At 43.6% G+C, this 20934-nt stretch overlaps 1 protein-coding gene across 3 annotated transcripts in view; it reads right to left on the minus strand.

Annotated features, from left to right (window-relative positions):
- Nucleotides 1-15762, minus strand: part of LOC147431011 (uncharacterized) — a 32035-nt gene extending 16273 nt beyond the window's left edge. The window contains exons 1-6 of one of the 3 annotated variants that reach the window (XM_086493525.1): nucleotides 15512-15762; nucleotides 15115-15138; nucleotides 14921-14928; nucleotides 11224-14848; nucleotides 10654-10843; nucleotides 9971-10033 (exon numbers count right to left, since the gene is read on the minus strand). In XM_086493525.1, the coding sequence (XP_086349651.1) occupies nucleotides 9971-10033; nucleotides 10654-10843; nucleotides 11224-14848; nucleotides 14921-14928; nucleotides 15115-15138; nucleotides 15512-15741 (4140 nt within the window). In that variant the 5' untranslated portion in view covers nucleotides 15742-15762. Of the gene's footprint in view, nucleotides 1-9970; nucleotides 10034-10653; nucleotides 10844-11223; nucleotides 14849-14920; nucleotides 15086-15114; nucleotides 15139-15511 lie in introns of those variants that run through there. The other 2 variants (XR_015185664.1, XR_015185665.1) reach the window with 2 other exon arrangements.
- Nucleotides 15763-20934: the final 5172 nt, after the last annotated feature.

Raw genomic sequence — 20934 nt, forward strand, 5'->3', positions numbered from 1 at the left:
AGCTTCTGTACCTGCTACAATCCTCAGGCTGAAAATGGCGCCCCCTTTGTTGATATGCAGCTCGTTTTTGCCTCCAAGAGTGGCAGAATCGCTCACACGCTGACACGTCGCCCAGTTTCCGAGTTTGGGCTTTCCCTGCTAAAAATATCTCAGCTTGTGCGTCAGTTGACTTGGCAGCAGAGCAATAAAATGTTCCCCTTGTCATTTCAGAGCTAATGACGTGAACACATTTTCCGGTCAAAAATAGCAGTTCCCTAAATTTTGGGAGATGCTTCCATGGCGTCCCTATCGGTCTCCTGACCATCATTGAAGACTACCATTTGACCAACATCTACAATGTGGGTTAATTTACTGGCCCCTTTCAACTTATAAAGTTGCAGTGACTTGACGAGTGGCCCAAATTCCAGTTTGGCGCACACGAGCTTCCATACTCATCAGAATTCAGTGCTAACTGGCCCGGGCAGTCCCTGTCTGACCAACCTAAATCCCCGATGTGAGAAACCCATTTGGCTGCAACCGTTTCACACTGGCCATGCAATGTCCACTTGCACCTTTTCAAGGTTTTTAGGACAAACAAGTAAAAATAAAATAAATATATCTAATACTTATTTACGGAAGGCAATAGGAAAAATACACCTCCTGGTGACACACCCCACCCTTGAAATACTGCAAGCGACCTCGCTTGCATGGCAATAATACATGCAGATATCTCCTGATATCACATATATTCTATGATGGGAAATCCAAGATATACATGCTTCCGGAAATGTAGCGTTGGACGATTAAACAATCCCACCAACCTGGCTACGACACATATATCAAGCATAGAAGTCTTCTAGTGTACTCTTGAGCACAAACTTCTCTAGCTAAATTCTGTACGGAAAGAGTAGATACAATTGCTTAACTACTCTCTTGAGCATCATGAACCATGCTCTTGCCTTGCTCCAAAAAGGCTGCATCAAGTCACTGTGGGTTCCATTTGAAAGGCTTCAAGATACAATTGCAATAGCTGAGGTGAATCAAGCAATTCAGACTCTTCCATCCATTTGGCATCTAATGATGGATAGTTCTTGAACTTCACCAAATAGCGTCTTGCAACCTTTCCTCTAACCTTTCTTTCTTTATGTGCCAATATCTGTTCAGGAACAAGGATTTCATCCAATTCTTCCACTTCGGGTTGTTCCTCATCAAGCATATTCTCTGGCACATCACCAACAAAGGGCCTTAGAAGGCTGACATGAAAAGCATTATGTATTTTCCAGCCTTCTGGTAGCTTTAACCTGTAAGCTACATCGCTGATCTTTTCTGAAATCTGAAAAGGACCATAATATCGCATACGGAGCTTAGGAAACAAGCGTTCCTTGCCTTCCTTTTCCTTAACCTGGCCTTTTCAAAGCGCAAAAGTACCCAATCACCAAGTGAAAATACAAGTTCACGACGGTGACGATCAGCAGCTTTCTTTTGCTTAGCCTGAGTTTTCTCAAGAGCAATCTTTATCTTCCTGTATGTTTCATCCATATCTTGCACATACTTGTATGCCTCAAATATCTTGTACTTAGTCTGCAAAATGGGTGGGACTTTCTTTCCTCCTTCCACTATCTCAAATGGTGCCTTACCTGTTGATGTATGCACAATGTTATTGTAAGCATATTCAACCAATGGGAGATGGTGTTCCCAAATTGCCTTGTGCTCTGAGACATAACATTTGAGTAGGTCCAAGACAGTAGAATTTGCCTCTTCTGACTGTCCATCAGTTTGCGGATGAAACGAAGAAGAGAGCTTGAGCGTAGTGCCCATGTTCTCAAACAATGCCTTCCAGAAAAGACTCGTCATACGTGGATCCCTGTCACTGACAATTGACTAAGGCATCCCATGATATTTAAAGATATTGCTCATGAATATCTTGACCATGTGTTCTGGCTTTATCTTCTTCCTAACAGGAATGAAATGGGCCTACTTACTGAACCTACAAATGATAGTCCAAATCCCATCATTTCCTGTTTGCGTCCTTGGAAGATCAAAGATAAAGTCCATTGCTATACTTTCCCATGGCCTATCAGGGATCGGCAATGGCTGCAACAATCCCGATTGCTTTTGTCTGTCAAATTTGACTTTTTGGCATACTAAGCATGATCTTACAAATGTGTCAACATCTTGACGCAAAGCTGGCCAATAGAAGAATGCCTCAACCCCTTTCATTGTCGCATCAATTCCACGATGCCCAGCATAAGGTGGAGCATGACTTTCCATCAAAATCTTTGGCCGTAACTGTTTAGTAACGCATAACTTTCCATGCATCATGAGAAAGTCATTCTTAAGAATATAGTGCTCATGATGTTGCCCATCAACAAGCTGGTCATAGATCCTTGCAAAATCTGAATCTTCAGCATATTGTGTCTTCATTTCGTCTAGTTCACAATGGTACGGAATTGACACTGCTGAAATTTGGGGCTTTCGTGACAACGCATCAGCCACCACGTTCTTTTTCCCTTGCACATGCACAATCTGAAAATGGAACATTGATAAGATGTTTGCCCATCGCATGTGCTTCTCAGACAACTTCGTCTGTGTAAGAAAATATCGCAAGGTTTGATGATCCGTTTGGACAACAAAATCAGCCCCTAGCAAATAGTGTTTCCAACTAGTGAGAGCATGAATTACTGCCAGCAATTCTTTCTCATAGACTTGCAAGTTCCTTTCAGTCTTCAAAAGAATTCTGCTCTCATATGCGACTACTCGGCCATTCTGCATTAAAACTGCACCAAGACTATGGCCACACGCATCACATTGAACCACAAAAGGTTTAGAAAGATCTGGCAAAATAATTACCGGATCTGAAGTCAGCTTCTCTTTCAAGTGTTTGAACGCTAAAATTTCCTTGGCTGTCCACTTGAAAGTAACTCCTTTTCCTTGCAGTGCATGGATAGGAGAAGCAATCTCAGCAAAATTTCGGATCAACCTCCTGTAATAGGAACATACGCCTAGAAAGCTTCAAATGTCATGTACGGACTTCAAGTCTAGCCATGACCTAATTGCTTCCACTTTAGCGGGATCCATGCGTACCCCATCCTTTGAAACAGTGTGCCCAAGGAAGTGAATTTCTTGCAAAAAGAACTCACTTTTCTTCGCATTGATGAGTAGCCTATTCTTGCGTAGCTCATTGAAAACTGCGGTCAAGTGATCCCTATGCTCCTCTTCAGACTTTGAGTAGACAATCATGTCATCAAAGAAGGTACCCACGAAGTTTCTATGGGGTCTAAAAATTATGTCCATTATTCTATTAAATGTGGCAGGAGCATTTGTGAGACCAAATGGCATGACAAGAAACTCATAGAGACCAAATGTTGTCCTGAACGCAGTCTTATGGACATCTTCTGGTCTAATGCGTATCTGATGATACCCGCTCTTTAGGTCTATTCTTGTAAACAATGACGCTCCCTCAAGCCGATCAAGAATGTCATCTATCCTCGGTATGGGGAACCTGTTCTGGATAGTATTCTTATTCAAGGCACGATAGTCAATGCACATGCGCCATGAACCGTCCTTCTTCTGCACTAAGAGTACAGGCGAACAAAAAGGGGATGAACTTGGCTGAATCAGCCCATTCTCTAAAAGCTCGTTGACCTGACCCATAATCTCTTTCTGCTGGGCTGCACTAACCCTGTATCGTGGTCTATTCGGTGGACTAGAACCTGGCACAAGATCTATAGTATGATCCTCAGGTCTCTCAGGAGGTAACTCCCATGGCAAAGAGTCTGAAAAACAATCACTGAAACCACTCAAAAAAGTTGACCTGTCTTTATCTAAGGTAGACAAATTAGATACAACTTGAGGTACTTCTTTTGCAAAGATCAAGTACGCAGAAGATGATTCTTTATTACAGATGAAATAGCAAAAGCAAAAACAACTGGAACAGACTCGCCTTTAAGCTTTACATCAAGGACATGAGTCTTTCCTCTATGTACAAGGGTAATCTTTTTGTTGTAAGTATCCACCATAGCATGCAACCTGTAACACCATGGGATACCCAATAACACATCACAACCCTCAAGCGGCATAATATGAAATTCTTCCGCATCCACATAGCTCTGAATGTGCAGACGAAGCTTTCCCAGAATGGGAGTAACAGGCTCTGAATGTCCTGGGCATGCCAAACCTGCTTCGCCTGTCATACCCATCTCCTCTGCACGAATGCCCAACTTTGATGCCAATTCTGGTGATATGAAATTTGCACGGGCTCCTGGATCAAAGAAATCCAGCACTGTCTGGTCTCTAACTTTGCCCCAAGCTCTGCACAGCTCCGTGGCATCTGTGTTTGGCTGGTCTCCAACCAAATCTGGAACAAGTCCTGCACTCGGCTTTGGCTTCTTCCCTTTATGGTCTGACTTGTCATCCTTATCCTGTGACTTCTTCTGTGGGCACTCATTTGCAAAGTGTCCTTCCTGTTCACAAATGTAGCATTTCTTGGCCTCCCTAAGAGCTTTCCTTTCTTGAAAAGTTTTGCCAGAAAAATGCCTTTTTTGTCCTTGTCCTCATTCCGAAGAAGATTTAGATTGCTTCTTGGACGTATCAGCTTCTTCAGTGGAGGGCTTCTTTGCAAGGTCAGAAGGCTTTGCTGCAACATTGCCCTTGGCTGAAAACTGTTTGCCCTGATTCCCTTTCTTGTGGCTATTAAATCCATCGGAATCTCCCTTCGACAGATTGTTGGCCACTCTTGCATTCTCTATCAATTGAAACATATTCATGACAGTAGTCTTTGTGCAGTAGTCCCTGATTTTCTTGGGCAATCCGCAACAGTACTTCTCAATTTGTTCTGACAAAGGCACAAACCTGTAAGAGGTGACTGGCAACAGTGCGGCCCAAAACCGTTTATTGTACTCTTCCAGATCCGCACACTGTTTAGCATTCAACTCGTGCCATTCCATCATTACATCCACTTCAAAAGTGTTTGTCAACCATGCAGGCTCAAAAAGTTGTTTGAATTGGACCCACGTTGTTGGGGCTTGACCTTGGTTCAACAATGCGGTCCACCATTGAAGCGCATTCCCTTTCAAGAAAGTGGCAGCCTTGCGTATCTTTGAAGATTCCGTGAAGTTGCCTGCAGCATAAGCTGCATCAAACTGCTATATAAAGGTCAAAGCCTTTAATTGGTCCTCAGTTCCTCTAAAAGTTTCAAACTTCACTCCCTGCCCACCTTCCTTGTAATCCTTAGGCTGACTCAAAGGAGCCACATTATCATAAACAGGTGCCTGTAGCAGTGGTGCTCCATGAGTGTTCATTCCAGCACTCGCATCAACTGTTTTCCCTGTCATATCTGCATTTTGTACGTATGGCACTCGAAACTGGCCATAGGCACCCTGAAAACCAGGTTGGACACCCATGTTCGCGTACATAGGGTTACCCATGCCTGTTTGCATTGTCCCGAACACATTCCCTGGCATATAACCTGTGGAAGGTCCAGCCATAGCTTGAAACACTGAACTACCTCCAAAATAACCAGGATAAGTATTAGGTAATGGAAGGGTCTGACGCATAGCTTGTTCATTGCTCCCTTGACCATTCACAAACGGTTCCTGTCCAGCTAAAGCAAGTTGCTTTGGATCATTGGACACCGCTAGTTGCTCAACCACATGGCTTTCCCTCGAGCATCATGAGTCCTCTGCGCATTGGAAATCTCCTTTTCCTGCAACGGCTCAGTCATGCCATGTGTAGGAGTCTGAAAACCCTGTGTCGGAGCCTGTAAGAATTCCTGCATCCTTGGGTTGTTAGCCAACTGCTGAAACATGTCCATGCAACAACGCAGTTGAGTTCTAAACAACATGTCCTCTTCTTGAAGAGTTGAAGGAATTTTCTCTGTGCCATGTGAGGAAGATCCCTCTTCAGGTACTTGGTCTCTCTTCTCTGCCATATCGACAAGTTCTGTGTTGCTTTCACCTACAACAATCCACGCTGCACTTTTTGAAGAAAAAGTGACTATCCCGTCGATGGAACCATATAACCGGCCCGTACAACGTAGAGGGCGGTACTATTTCAATTACCTGTTAACTTTACACAGAGCACTGAGAAGGGAAGAGAACACAGTTGCGTCCAGCGACTAGAATGTCACTGCGCACACGAGACCGACACCCTGTAGGTTCCAAAGATTGGCGCCCCTTTCGGTATTTCTTTATTCAAATTAAGGTAGACGATCCGACCACTTAGCACAAGCTTTCACAAAGCTGTCCAAACCTGGCGAGGGCTGAAAACGCAGGTTTTCGACTGGATTTCGACAACATAACGGTGCAAAAACCCCTGTAGGTCCAAAACACCTGTCTAGGACGGATTCCCTCGATATCTGGAAGCTTTTTGGTGAGCTGTCACAGAAATTCAGCGGGCTGTAATTCTCTGTTTTTCACTGCCGGGAGCCCAAAAGCCTGTACACGCATCCCAAGGCTCTCACGAGGCTCCCCGATGTTCCCTTGCAGTTTAGGTGCGAAACCCTAAACCTGCAGAAAAACACAGCAGGCTGTAATTCCCTGTTTCGGATCGTTTTTAGCGGAGCGAAGAGGATTTTCTCTATAGAGATCTCTTTGGAGGAATTGCTTTTCGAGAACCGAACTGTGTTTCAAGCGTCGAGACTTTGAAGGTAACGATTTTCATGTTATGATCTCTAAGTATGGTGTACTTCCTCTTAGTGAGGGAGTAGGAGCAGAGGAAGGCATGAACCTCTGCGGTAGAAAGCGCTCTGAGGAACTAGAGCCAGATCAGCCCAAGGGTTTCGTCCCCGAGTTTGGGAAGTAGATCCATGGATCGGAGAGAGGTAGTCTCTCAAGTTATGATTCAGAAGTTAAGATTTCCAAGTACGGACTTTGCGTCCGGGAAAGCAGAGTTGTTCTGCAAGGAAAAAGGACTCTGGAACAGAGTCGGAAAAGAGTTGCAGGGATGTCATGCCCCGAGTATGGAAGGTGAGATCCAAAGGCGAGAACCTTGGTTCTCAAGGATTTGGAATAAGGAATGGAATAGGGCTTTGCCCTAGGAATCAGAAGCTGAGGCTTCCGAGAACCATCAAGTCTTATTATAGAACGAACGTGGTAATACGTTCGGTTCAAGTGCTTGTATAGACTTCTCCTGAGTAATGAAGATACTATTACGGGGGGGGGGGGGGGGGCCAGCCCATCTTCTGGTCCCCAGTACTGTGTCGATCTTCTCACTCTCTCTCTCTCTCTCTCTATCTATTTCTCTCTATATCCTCTGGCTTCAGTAATAAGTGATAAATCCTATTTATCCGAATGTATTTTATATTGTTATGCGCTCCCGTTTGTGACAATAGGCCCATCTCTGTAACGTCCAGCTCCCTAAGCATCTCCTCGGAAGTATCATAAAATATTGTCTAGTGATGGGCAGTCCTGGCATTGAAGTCCCCTAGTATGATAATGTCACCATCCTCAGAAAACTCCCATACGTCATTATCCAAAATAGCAAAGGGAGACTGTCCTCTAGGTGATCCATATACTGACATACTAGGAGAAAAGTAACAAATAGCAATGTAGAGGTATCTGCCCGTCTCTGCCCTGAGCTTCACCCACATGTACCTAGCCTGTTCATCCTTGCGCGCTATATATATCAATGGCTGCAACTCCTCCCTGAATAGAACTTGTCACTTCCCCTGAACCACGTCCTCGATGCTCCAATCTGGTCTCTTGTCTGCAGACTGTCTCCCATCTATATCCGCACACCTGTGGCATGGATTGCCCAGGGGCCTGATGCGTCTCAGAGTAGAAAATGATGTCTCTCCCTGTGAAACTATCCTCAAAGGCACCTACATCAAGGCGGAGTGACCCATTACAATTCCAGGTTGCCATCTTTAGTGTGGTCCCATAGGTCTCGCACCGTCATGCGCAGTGTCGCTCCAATATCAATACCCTTCCATCCCTGTAAAAAGCAATCTTCCCTTTCTCCCTTGCTGCTCTAATTTCCAGCATTACTTCTTGCATATGAGCAATCTGCGAGAGGGTGAGGTCATCTCCAAGAAAGATGCCAGTCTTCTTTAGAGTCGATCTCTTCTCCAAGAAGTCCTTCGAAGTTCGCTTCCATGGAAAGGAAACGGAGGATGGGTGCCTTTCTTTCGAGGTTTCTCCGTTGCTCCCACTTTTTTTATTGCCCACTCTCCAGGCCCTCGTATGCGTCTGCTCGTTAACCCCCACCAGAGTCATGAGTTCTTTCACCTCTTCATCCACATTATCTTGGTTTCTGAGGCCACATATCCTTACATGTAAGGCTCGCACACGTCTCCTTTGCTCCTCTTCTAGTGTCAAGTTAATGATGATTGGTGTGGGGGTGGGGATTATTTCCTTGCCCTTTCCTTTCTTGACAATCTCGATCCATTTTTCGGCCTTTTCTGCTTTTTGTTGGGTCTTTGTGATTACGTCTATCCACGAGGTCGTAGTTTCTTTTTGTTGCTCCCCATCTTCTTGATGGCTCGCACTTGCTCTTTGATCGTGTTAAGCTCTTCAATTACTGAGGGTTGAAGCTCTCCCTCTTCAAGGACGTTCTGCGATCTCACCTCTGCAAGCTCTTTCTTGAGTAGTGCGATTCTCTCATCTTGGGCCTTCACACGATCCTCAGGCTCTTTCTTGAGTAGTACGATTTCCTCATCTTGGGCCTTCACACGATCCTCAAGTGTATGTATCGTGCTTTCTTGTGTGGCCACGAGCTCGTCGAGTGTGTTAATAACTTAATAGTACCTAGGAGGTGGCGATTGATCTTGCTGATGGACTCGCTCATTTCTTCTTTGCATTTTTGAATGGCATCCTCCATAGGGTCATCCTTGCCATTTTATTTTCTCATGATTGAAGGCCGCAAAAGGAAAGGGGGAGAGATAGAGAAGCGAAGAAGAGGACAAAGCTGGTTTTTTTTTTTCCTTTTTTTTTTTTTTCCCTCTACCCTCTTTCTCTCTCTACGCTCGCAGATTCTCTCATTTTTTATTTTATTTTTAAAGAGTTTTTATGTCGTAGGGGAGAGAGAGAGAGAGAGAGAGAGAGAGAGAGAGAGAGAGAGAGAGAGAGAGCTCCTGCTCAGCGTAGCTGCAAGCATGTCATTGATAATTACAAGGCTACCTTAGCAGCTTTGTGCACACTTCAGACATTATTAGGCACTCAAAGCCTAATGAGCGCCCTTTGATTTCAAAAACTAAGCTTTAGAAAGCCAAAAGATCCATATTCACTCTGGTGGTGAACTTTACATTAGGTAAAGAAAATGAGAGCATTTTCCAATACTTAAGGAATCACTCCAACACCAAGTTTATTGATCCTACACGGCATCACTTACAAACTAGTTTATCGCAATGGATTCAGAGTTTAGATCTGCACTTTCGACTAGCCCATTAGCACATGGTAAAGTTGGCTAGGAGAAACTCTACCTTTGCCCATCTCTCCAATTCTTGGTAGTGTTTGCAAGTTCATGTTCTTGCTTGCCTGAATGTTTTTGCTTCAGGTTTTGCCTTCTTTCATTAGCAGGTGATGTCTGCATGTGAGCTCTTGACATACACACAAATCACATGTACAGCTCATTTCTTATTCAGTACCAGCAGCAAAGGAAAAGCTCTCTGCATGTGTGTCACTGTGAATATAGAGGAGATCGGCGAGGGTGACAAGCTCACAACCATTGGGTCCCGAGAAAAAAAAATAGCTTTGATACCACTATGAGGATTAGTGGTGCTAATCCTAGAATTAAGACCAAAACTTCATACTTAAGATTAAAGTGAGAGACGAGAACACTTGTTGAATTGATTTGATTTGTTGAGTGAACTGTGTACATAGCCTCCTTCAAATAGGAGATGAAAAGGCACATACGAAGAGACAGTTTCCTAGGATCCCATACAGCAACCTCTTCTGCCATCTTCACAATTCCTTTTTTTTGCTTCAAAATATTGCCAATTTCACAGCTTCTTCAGTTTATTCAAAAGGCCCTTTCATAAAAAAATAAGATGTACCTGCTTTAGAGTGGAAACCCGTTCTCTTTCCAAGTTCAGTTGCTGCTTCAAAGATGCTTGCTCCTTTGTGCCCAAAAAAAACGACCTCAATCAACTATAAAATACAAGGAATTGGATGCTTTGAAAAGATTCAAGATTACAAAATATCTGCATGCCTTTGGACAGTGGAGACCATTCTTAAGACACCTAAAGAACAAAACAGGGCACCAATAACAAGCATAATATACTACCAAAACTTACTGTGAAGATTCTGGCTAAATAATAGTTTTGATGCCTAAGTTCCAATACATCAGCAATTAGGAGAAGTTTATTCTAGCATGCATAACCAGAAAATGTTTCCAACCCTCTATACTTTCTAGCCAGCGAGAGCGGGACATGGACAAAGTCAAACTCCATTTACTTCTGTCTTGAAAAAGAGCACTGCAAGGTAGGGTTATCTATACCCAGATGCATTGTGATTATATATGAGCCCCCTCACCAGTCATTTCAACCCCATGCACTTGATACAAGCACCAGCATATATTGATGTCTTCCAGCTTGTATAGACAGTGAATACAGCATGGCATTTGTAGCAACAGATACACCGCTACAGAGATGTGGCACCAAACAATCTCCTTGATTTTTTGTTTTCACTGAAAAGCTAGGCATAAAAATCTATATCATCAGGGAAAGAGAAACAATACCTTTCGCACGTTATCCAGCCAACCTGCATCTACCAACCACCTTCTTTGACCTCTAGGAGGAGGAGTAGAAACAGCAAGTGTCCATGGTTGTTGCTGGAAAGAATCCTGTATGACCAGACTTTCTTCTGCCCCACCCCTCAATGTCATCCAGCCACTAGAGCTGCTGTTTGAAGAAGCATCCAGTCTTGGACTGAATTCCCAAAAGATTCAGAAGTTAAGACGTTTCCATAAACAGCACACTAGTAACTTATGTAAAGCAACGATAATTTAACAATGTTATTCATCTTAGTGGAGAGAGAAGAACTATGGTTTGACTCTCTTTTAAAAACACAATGAGCTTATTGTATATGGTTACAAACTCATTTAACATGAGAATGCTTGTGATGCACTCTAATACCCTTTGAGTTATTAGGTGACTGGTCTCTAATTGAAACGGTGGAAAGAGGGAGTAGTATATCTAAACTCCGAATTGTGGTTTGGTTCTCAAACTCAATTTTCAGAGCAATAATTACAGGCAAAACTTTACATTTATGCTTGGGGTCAATACTGAAATACAACCATCCCCAATACCTGCTTGCACCAATATCCCACAGCTGAGTGTTGTCTGTTGTCCCCCCTGAAAATCTTTGGTCTGTCCGAGCATTTCTAAAGTCAGACGCCAGAGACCCACTGCGACTCTTTGACTGCCGTCTCACAGGACTCTGAGCAAGGTCACCTCCACCCCATCCTCTTCTTGTCGCTGATGCAGGAGAAACGTCATCCTGCCCTCTCAATTGAGGCTTCTCCACCCATTCCTTCCCAAACCTCACCATAGCTGAGACCGTCCCCGTGTTCCTGGCAGATTCCTTTACAGCATTAACAGCAAGCGCAACCTCTGCAGTTCTGGCCCTCTTCTCTGCTTCCTCCATCTTCATCTTTAACTCAAGAATGTATGCGTCCAACTCCTCTAAGTGAGATGCATGTACCTTCACAAGTTCTCCTTTCAATGAAAAACTTTGTGCTTCTCTATCAAGCTGAAAACTAGCAGCATCTTTCCCTTTGTAATGCTTCAATGCCCACTGCAACTCTCTGACTGCTCCCTGTAGTATTGACATAGCATCGGCTGTATCAGCTCTTTCAATTTCAAGCAACTTGATCAAGTCTTCATTGTCCCTCGTGGGCAAAAGTTCTCTTTCACCCCAGTCTTCTCCACTCTCAAGTATCGTGCTATGTTCTTCTAGGACTTTTGGTTCGACTCGCTCGTGTATCCATGCTACCTTCCTCTCAGAGTCTCGTTCTAACCTTGCCCTTTGAAGTTCCTTTTCCTTTGCGTTTAGCTCTTCTTTGAGACTGTGGATAGCCAGCATTGCCTCAGCTATTTGATTATCAAAGCCTGCAATTTTACTAATCAAATCTTGCCATTCTACATCTCTTCTGCCACCAAAACCACTAGTTTGGGTGCTTCCCGACTTGGTCACTGCAGCACCAGTCCAATCATTTGGTATCTCCTCTAGAACATTTATTATATCACACCTCTCAACCTGTTTGATTGAAGTTTCTTCCGCATTTAAGTCATAATCTCTCCAATCTTTTTTTAACTTCAAAATGAGTTGATTTTTCTCATCAATTTCCCTTCTAAGCTCCTCCATCTCATGTGACATCTCCTCGTTCTCTTTTTCCCATCGAGCCTCCTTCTCCTTCATTTCTTGAATTAATTTTCTTCTGGAAGAGAAGTGCATGTCCATTAAATTTTCTCTTTCTTTCCTCTCTTTCTCGACTTCCTTTTGAATGAGGTCCATCTCCTCTTTATATTTCTGCACACTTCTCTCAATAACAAGGTCCTTGTTTTTTAGCATTGTTTTCAATTGTTCAGTTTCCTCCTCCTTTACATTCAAAATCAGGTCCATCTGTTTCCGCTCTCGTTCCATCTGGCCCTCTTTTTCTTTGATCTGCTCTCGTAAACCCTCCATAAGACCTAAAGCATCAACTACCTTGGTTTCCAGCTCCTTTCTCTCATCCTTCAATTGCTGAGTCCCGATCCTCACATCCACTCTCTCTCTTTCCAGTCTATCTTGTTCTTGTCTGAGTGCCCTGGCAAGCCTTCCGATTTCTTTGGAAATATCGACTGCAAGCTGTTGCGTACTGAGGTAGTATTCCTCATCAGCATGAGCAGCAGCCTGTGTTTGCTCTTGAGCAGCTGAAAAATCTGTGGAGCAACTTGTCTCAAAGTCGCTTTCATCACTGCAAAAGCCTCCAACAGCATTAGAATTCGTACTGGCCTTGACCACTTTCAAAATTGGATCCCTGGTGGTACCTCTCTTCTGTTTTGCTAGTTGCCTTTTAAGGTTATGCAGTTGCTTTCTGATGCCGGTAAGAGCATTGAGCAGCCTCTTCTGGGCAGATTTTAGGGCACACAGCTCCCCTTCTTTTGCATCCAAAATAGCAGACCACTCTCGGGTATGATCTTCCATCAGCTGCTCTCTTTCTACCAGCATTAGCTGTACTTTCTCCCGCTCGTCCTGCCAAGCCTGACCATAGGCAACTATCTCACTATCCCAAAGCTCTGTCTCACCATGAGAAATTGAATTCCTATTGCAAACTACACTTCTGCCAGCAAGTGCCTCGAGGTTTCTGAGTTGCTTCACCAAGTTCATCTCCTTTTCTTGCCACAGCCCCTCCATCTTAGCCTGTTTCTCATTTGCCATCTGTGTTGCCAATTCAAGCTTCTCCTGGAGTTTATCTCTTTCCTCTTCCAGAAGGTCTCGCTGCGCTTTCCACTGCTCCACGAGTTCCCACTCTAGAAGCTGCTGACCCGGTGAGGGACTGCTAATCTCTATCTTCTCTGTTTCCGCTTCTTCCAAAACAAGCAGTAGTTCAGAAAGCAGATTAGCAGATTCTGTTTCTCCAGGTGAATACGAAGTCATCAGGACCTTCACTTTTTCTGCTGACTTGCTAAGCAAACCTTCAACAATCTTCAGCCTCTCATGTACAGAGTTATGAACTGAGTTTTCTTCCCTCCAAAAAGCAAGAACCTTGTCAACTTCCAAACCATACTGTCTCCTTCTCTCCCTCTCCAAGCTTATAACTGATTCTTTCTCCTTGAGCGTAACCCTCATGCAATTGAGATCTTTGTCGAGGGCAGAAATTCGATTTTGTAGGAGCTGCTCATTTTCAATCCACAGCTGCTGCTCATCCTGGAAAGTATCTTCTAGCAATCTGCGATCTCTTTCTGCCTTCTCTTCAGCTTGGTGCAGCATTCCTTTAAGCATTGCAAGCGAGCTTTCTCCTCCACTGTCAGAAAGCTCTTGCTGTTCTCCCTGAACAAGGGCCAAAATCTCCACATCCTTTTTAGAGTCAGCACTAGGTACATGGCTTCGCTGACTTACGTTTAATCCTGAAGAAAGCTGTGTAATGTCAATCAGCTCATATCCCTCGGTCTGTTCCTGTAATGCACAGTCTCTCTCTCTGCGCGCTATTTTGATCTCTTCTTCTAAGACCTCTACCTTGTTGCGTAGAAGTTCCACTTCTTCCTCAAGCCGCACTTCCCTTCTCTCTCTCTCCCAATCCCTCTCTCGTCTCTCTATGTCCATAAATTCTCCTTCAGCTTTGAACCTCAAGCATAAATCTTCAACCATGCCTTCAAATTCAACCTCTTCTTCCACCTTGGATACCAAATTTTCTATCCTTTCTGTACTCAATGTTTGCTGAACGTACTCTTCCTTGAGCACCAAACTTTCCATTTGCCTTCTTAGTATCTGAACCAAGCTTGACTCTGTCGAGCTCTCTTGCCATGGCCCAGTCTGCAGCTCTTTTGAAAGTGCCTTCGACTGAACACAGCCCTTTTCCGATGAAGCCACAAACTCCAGCAGCCTATTCTCTTGAAGACCATCCTCGACTTTCTCACCCATCCTTTCAGATACAAAACTTTCGTAGCTTGAACAACTAGACTCATTATCTGAATGCAAACGATTGCAGTTGGTTTTTACAAAAAAGTGACTCTGAATGATTGCCTTTTCTGGTGTATGTTCTTCATCTAAGTCACTTTTGTTGTCAGAATTGTCTTCATTGGGCACCTGGATGGCATTTTCAGGATGCCCACAATTCGCAGGCTTGTAGCTGCTAGAGAGCTTGCCTTCGCATGCATGCTCTTCAATTAGCAACTCTGAACACTCCATGTCATTTCCAGGCACTTGTGGAGGCCCCTTCACTTTAAAACCTACAACGACACATTTTAGAGGCATTGAAGCAAAGTCAAACATTGCTCATCCAATAACAGTACAGTTGTTACCTCCAACGCTTAAGGATTTAGCAGAAGTGACAAAGCCAGCATGAGCAAGACCCAGCGACGTGAAAAGGAGAATTCGTCGATTAATTCATCTATTTAACATATTTAGATAGGGTTTCACCGTTTCTCTACGTGTTTCTATCCATCCTCTCTAGACATGTCTTCATTAAGCAAAGATTGAATCTTCGTCCTTTAACGTTTCAGCTTCTAAGCTTGAAGACCTGCAAATAGCTCAAACTAGATTTGAAATTCACAGTGAAGAATTTTAATGACTACTAACAGTCATCGACGACAACAGAACAAAGCACTATTGGGACTCGGCCTCGCATAGCACAAAAAAGAAGAGCTATGGAAAACCGGAAAATTTTGAACCGCAAAATACAGTTAAACTTTCTAGCAGCCTACTCTGGTCCAGAGCTATACACCCGAGGTGGTTGGAATGCATGGCTCCAAAAGAAACAGGAAATGCTCGCAGCAAGTTGAAGCTCCGGAAACTAACCATGTTTGAGGAATTTCAAGAGATATGTGCATGTGACAGAGAGGGCGAGTGCTATGATGCGAGAGCAGAGAACGAGAGAAGGGTGGAATGTGGACCTGGAGGAAGTGCGAGCACAAGTAAAAGCCTGCAAGTAGAGCCTGTAGAGGTTGCAAACGTGAGCGACTGGAGAACTCGACGTGCTGCTGGCGATGGCGGGAAGAGAGAGCATTTCAATTGGAAGTGGATGGAGATCGAGGAAGGGGAAGATCGCGCGCGGGAGAAAAGGGGACGATGGACTTTTTTGCGGAAACGCAGGGACTGACAGTCGCCAGCTTAATCTCCCCATTACTGCTGATTCATGCTCAGCACTCCCACTAATCGTCAAGAGATAAACTCTCTTTTAACCATTATCTTAGGGGCTTCATTACAATTTGGAAAAATTACCCTTCAAATTTATGGACATTCTCAAAATACCCCTGTAATTTCAAAAGTTCCCTAAATCCCTCTCAAATTTGGACAAATCTTCCCAATATGCCCTTAAACTTTATCAAAATTCTTAATATATTTCGTATATTTTGCCAAAATATACGAGATATATTCCTAATGTGTGTTGTATATTGGTCAAAATTCCCAAAATACCCTCAAATCTTCCCAAAACATCAATACATTACATTTTAGAACTTTTGGTATAAACAGTTATGCTCTATTGATTTCGCATGCTAGGAATGTGGATTTTAAGGGGCTTTTGGACACAAGAGATGAAATAACTCATGAGATTATCAAATGTAAATGCCATATTTCTTGGTCCAATGGTTATAAAACAAGTTCATGGATGTAATCTTAGTATTGCAAAGAATCACTTATGTGAAAATTGATAATATTCCCTATAATTTATGACACTTCTTCTCAAAATTTTCAATTATTTGATTATATCACCAAGAAGCATAGTTTAGTTGGTGAAGCCTTCGTGATGAAATGCCAAGGTTGAGGGTTCGAGGCTCACGCGCTACTTTCTCTTGGGTGTATCCTCCTCCCCATTTGAGGAAGTTGTCCCACGGTGTGGCATCTTGGGGCGTTGTGTGTATATCAAGTCCGGTTGTAAATACACAGATGTGTAAAGTTCTCCTTGCTACCTTCTCTACGCTCATGGCAAAAAAAAACATATGTGATCATAGAACTCTCAGCCACTCGTGAAGGAAAAGAACTGGTCATCTAAATCATTCAATTCTCCCAAGGGTGAAAATTGGTGTCCCTAATCTACCTGTAACATTTAATGGCCTAGTAACTTGTGTTTAGCGGAAAATAACATGAACATAGTGAGCATTTCATTAGAATAGATTCCTAATGAGCATAACAAGAGTGCTTGGGTGGAGAGAGCAACAAAAATCATAACACCTAGCTGGATAAGCATGAACAATACTTCAAAAGAGAGAGAAATTAAGCTATTGACAAACAGTTGAGGAGTGGATTTACATGGAGCTGGTCCCCCCTCCAAAAGGCTTTGTATTACAGGTTTCTCCCATCAAGAGAGACATTTTACAATACAATTCTTTCTGTTCCTTCAATACTAGCTAGAGCAATGAAGATGGAAGCTTCAAGCACTAAGCAAAACACTTATAAACACAACATCAATTCCCTCATGGTCTCAGACCCAAGACCTCACACACCTTCGAAGATGGTGAGAGCTAGCGGGATATGAGAGTAGATTGAGAGGAAGAAGGAGTAGTCTTATGAGAAAGATGTACAACTCCTCACATAATCACTCGTATTACCATAGCATAGCTTAGTAATTAGCATGGCAGAGGAGATGAGCATACATTGAAGCTTGGCACTTGGTTGGATTTGCATCACAAAGTCAAGAGTTGTTGGTGTAGGCCTCCCTTCTCACAAGCTTGGAGTAGGTGATAAGCTTTCCATTAAAGCTTGAGAAGGAGAGAGAGAGAGAGTCTTCTTGTTTCACAAATGAGCTAGTGTGAGTGTGTGTGGAATAATGCCTTGAGAAATTCAACCCCCTCTCTCTCTTGGTCGACCCCTCATGCAATTTACTCATGCTGACACCCCATTGGACCTTTCCCAGCTTAGCTAATGAAAATTAAGCAACATAAGTGATAGCCTTCTAACATGTGTCCCCCTTTCCCCTTTTGTGAGAGCTGTAGGTAATTAATTAATGCAACTAAACTCTCATTGAACCCCTTTGTCTTCTGGCCAATCCATTGGGCTGCTGAATGCTCATTGGACCCCTTGGGAGACTGTCCAATAGTCTTCTAGAGAGCTTAATTCTTATTGGTTCTTTTAGTAAGTGTTTTTTAAATTAATAAAATTAGATTTACTCTAGCCTAATTCTCATTGGTCCACCTCCATGGCCATCCAATAGGATTTCAGTACACCTTGTGGGCATCTGGGCTAGGGAGCTGACATGTGTCCCTCATTCCCTTTGCGTAAAGGAAGCTTGTGAGTGTGTGTGTGTGTGTGTGTGTTTCTCTCTCATCCCCTACTTGTGTAAAGGAAGCTTGTGAGTGTGTGTGTGTGTGTGTGTTTCTCTCTCATCCCCTACTTGCAAGGCTCGCCCCCTCTTATGTGGGAACCTTTGAAGACTTTTTGTACACACACAAAGCATCCAATTTAATTAAGCTTTGACCATTGGACACAACCTTTGAATTTTGGAACCTTAGCATTTTGGAAGTCTTAATGGGCGGAACCTTAGGGTCTTTAAAGCCCATTGTTGCACATTGCTCTTTTGCAGATGGCCCTAAAAGGGCGGTGGTAATGAGTGTGCTAATATCCACCAAACCGTGCTATCTTATAGCCTCCCCCTAGCGTACACACTATCTGGTCGTGCAAGTGGCCTTGCCCAAAGGACCCATGTCCTTACATTACCCCCCCCCCCCCCCCCTTCCCCCTTGGAGAATCGTTTTTGTGCTCGAAAACAAACGTAGGAAAATTTCTTAAGTGCGGAGACATTCTCCCATGTAGAACCTTCTTCAGGTCTATCTAGCCATTATACCAACACCTGTCGTTTGACATGATGTCTGGTGCGAAGCTCATGAGAATCCAAAATCTTTTCGGGCTCATGAGGAATGCTTGGCGGTTCGATAAGGTCAACTAACACAGTTGTGTCAATGACATTATCATTCTGTCCTAGCCGTTTTCGTAAACGGCTAACATGAAAAACAGGATGAACTCGTGAGTGCTCTGGGAGAGCTAACTTATAGGACACTTGACCTATACGTTTGAGAATGGTAAATGGTCCACAATAGCGTGGTGAAAGTTTAGCAACTTTTCCCGTTCCAGACTTTTTGAATGCTCCGGAACTTTGAGGAAAACCTTGTCTCCTTCTTCAAAAGTAGCAAGACGAAGATGTTCATCTGCGTACTTCTTATATCGATCTTGAGCTTGCTTAACATTCTGTCGAGCAACTCAAAGCATGTCAAAATGGTCTTGGAGAAAATCCTTCGCTTGTTGTATCTTCTCCTTAGTCAACCCCACCGTAATAGGTGATCTAGGTTGAAATCCATATAAAAGCATAAATGGAATGAACCATGTAGTCACATGAACTATTATAAGCAAATTCCAATATAGGTAAGTAGTCTTCCCAATTGGTTTGCTTCTTGCTAACGTATGCTCGTAGCACTTGATTAACTCTTTCGGTTTGACCATCCGTTTCTGGATGATCAGCCATACTTAAATTAAGTTTAGTTTCCAACTTTTGGAACACATCTTTCCAAAAGTGATTATCGAACTTTCGATCTCTGTTACTAATGATACTAGCTGGAAGACCGTAGAGTTTATATATACGCTCTATAAATAGCCGTGCTAATTCCAGTGTCTTAACCGTAGTCTTAGTGGGAATGAATCGATTCATCTTTGTGAGACGATCTACAATTACCCAAATGGCATCATGGCCATGATTTGTAGTAGGTAGTTCTACTACAAAATCCATAGAGATACTCTCCCACTTACCTTGTGGAATCTCTAAAGGATGTAAAAGGCCACCTACCTTGAGGCGCTCTGCCTTATTAACTTGGCACTGTTGGCATTTTAGTACGTACTCTTGAACATCATGATGTAAGCCCGGCCAATAAAATCGTTATCAAACTAAGGCATCACTCCATTTGTGTAAGAACGTATTGACCGCATCCTTGTTGCGATCACGCTCTTCCCCACGAAACTCACAAATGGTGATATTCTTAAGTAATGTGTTGCTATCTTCTGCAGCACTTGTCTCTTGGACTCCTTGAGTCATGCGAGCTTGGTTCCCTTGAACCGTGTCACTTGTGGCTCCTTGAGTCGTCTGTGAATTCATAAATTTCACAAGTAACTCCGTAAGATTTGTAACACTTGCATTGAGTGCAGAGAGGTTGCTTTCAAGTACGCTTTGGTGATGTTCCAAAGTCTTGAAAGAAGCCATATCTGCAAGCTCGTGATCTCCTAGATCATCATCATCATGCATATTAGTGTCAGCAGCACCCGTGGTGCCCTGATTTTGATCTACGTACTCAAAATCAAAAGTGTGTGTAGGTGGGATATCCTCACTGACCATGGTAAACGCACACTAATGTAAAGAGAGAAAAAATGTCAACTTGTACCTTGTGAAATCAAAGTCTTTGTGTTTTGTATGCTCTGCAATTTGCGTTGCATGCGAACCTCGCCTTGTGGAAATTGTAGCGCTTCACGTGTCGTTCGTCGTAAGAACACCTTTGTTGCCTCTTCACAAAAACTCGTCGTATTCGTGAATGCTTTTGCTCACTTTGAAGCTACCTCCTTGAGGAAAAAAGAATTTTTGGAGGTAAACTTGCCTTCTTCCAAGAAGTGAAGGGAAGGGTGAAACTACTTCCTTGAAGTTTGAAGCTTTCCCTTTCCTTCTAGCTTTCCTTTTAACACAAGTATGCCATTTTTCCTTGTTATACACAACAAGGGTCAATAGCTTGATGGTAAAGTGCTAGCCTCTTACCCTCATGGGGTGGGTTCAACCCTCCTTCATGCAAGGGTTAAGCTGGCCTTCCTCCGTGCGCAAGCAACGGAAGCCTTCGAAGCCTCGGTGCTGTCGAGTTGCTGATTGAGTTTGCCTTGGTTGCCCCGCCTTGGTCGTGCATTGTGGAGGGCGTAGATGGGGCTTCCGTGGTCGATTGTCTGCCTTCGGAGCCTCGGTGCTGTCGAGTTGCTGATTGAGTTTGCCTTGGTTGCCTCGCCTTGGTCGTGCATTGTGGAGGGCGTAGATGGGGCTTCCGTGGTCGATTGTCTTTGTTTGTCCGTGCACGCTTCGCACAGGAAACTGTGCCTTTCTTCTTTTTGCTGCACAGTGGAGACGTCGCTGTCGATGGAACGTGGGAGAGAAGCAACGCGTCGCACGCACATGCAACCCGCTTTTTGCCTCCTCCCAAAAATAGCTCCGATACCAGTGAAAGGGCGATGGTAATGCGTGTGCTAGTCTCCACCCAACTGTGCTATCTTATAGCCTCCCCCTAGCGTACACACTGTCCGATCGTGCCAGTGGCCTTGCCCATAGGACCCATGTCCTTACAGGCCCCCCCTTTGAAAT

The sequence above is a fragment of the Adiantum capillus-veneris genome, chromosome 21 (genome assembly GCF_014529385.1).
Source record: "Adiantum capillus-veneris isolate H3 chromosome 21, ASM1452938v2, whole genome shotgun sequence".
Classification (NCBI taxonomy): domain Eukaryota; kingdom Viridiplantae; phylum Streptophyta; class Polypodiopsida; order Polypodiales; family Pteridaceae; genus Adiantum; species Adiantum capillus-veneris.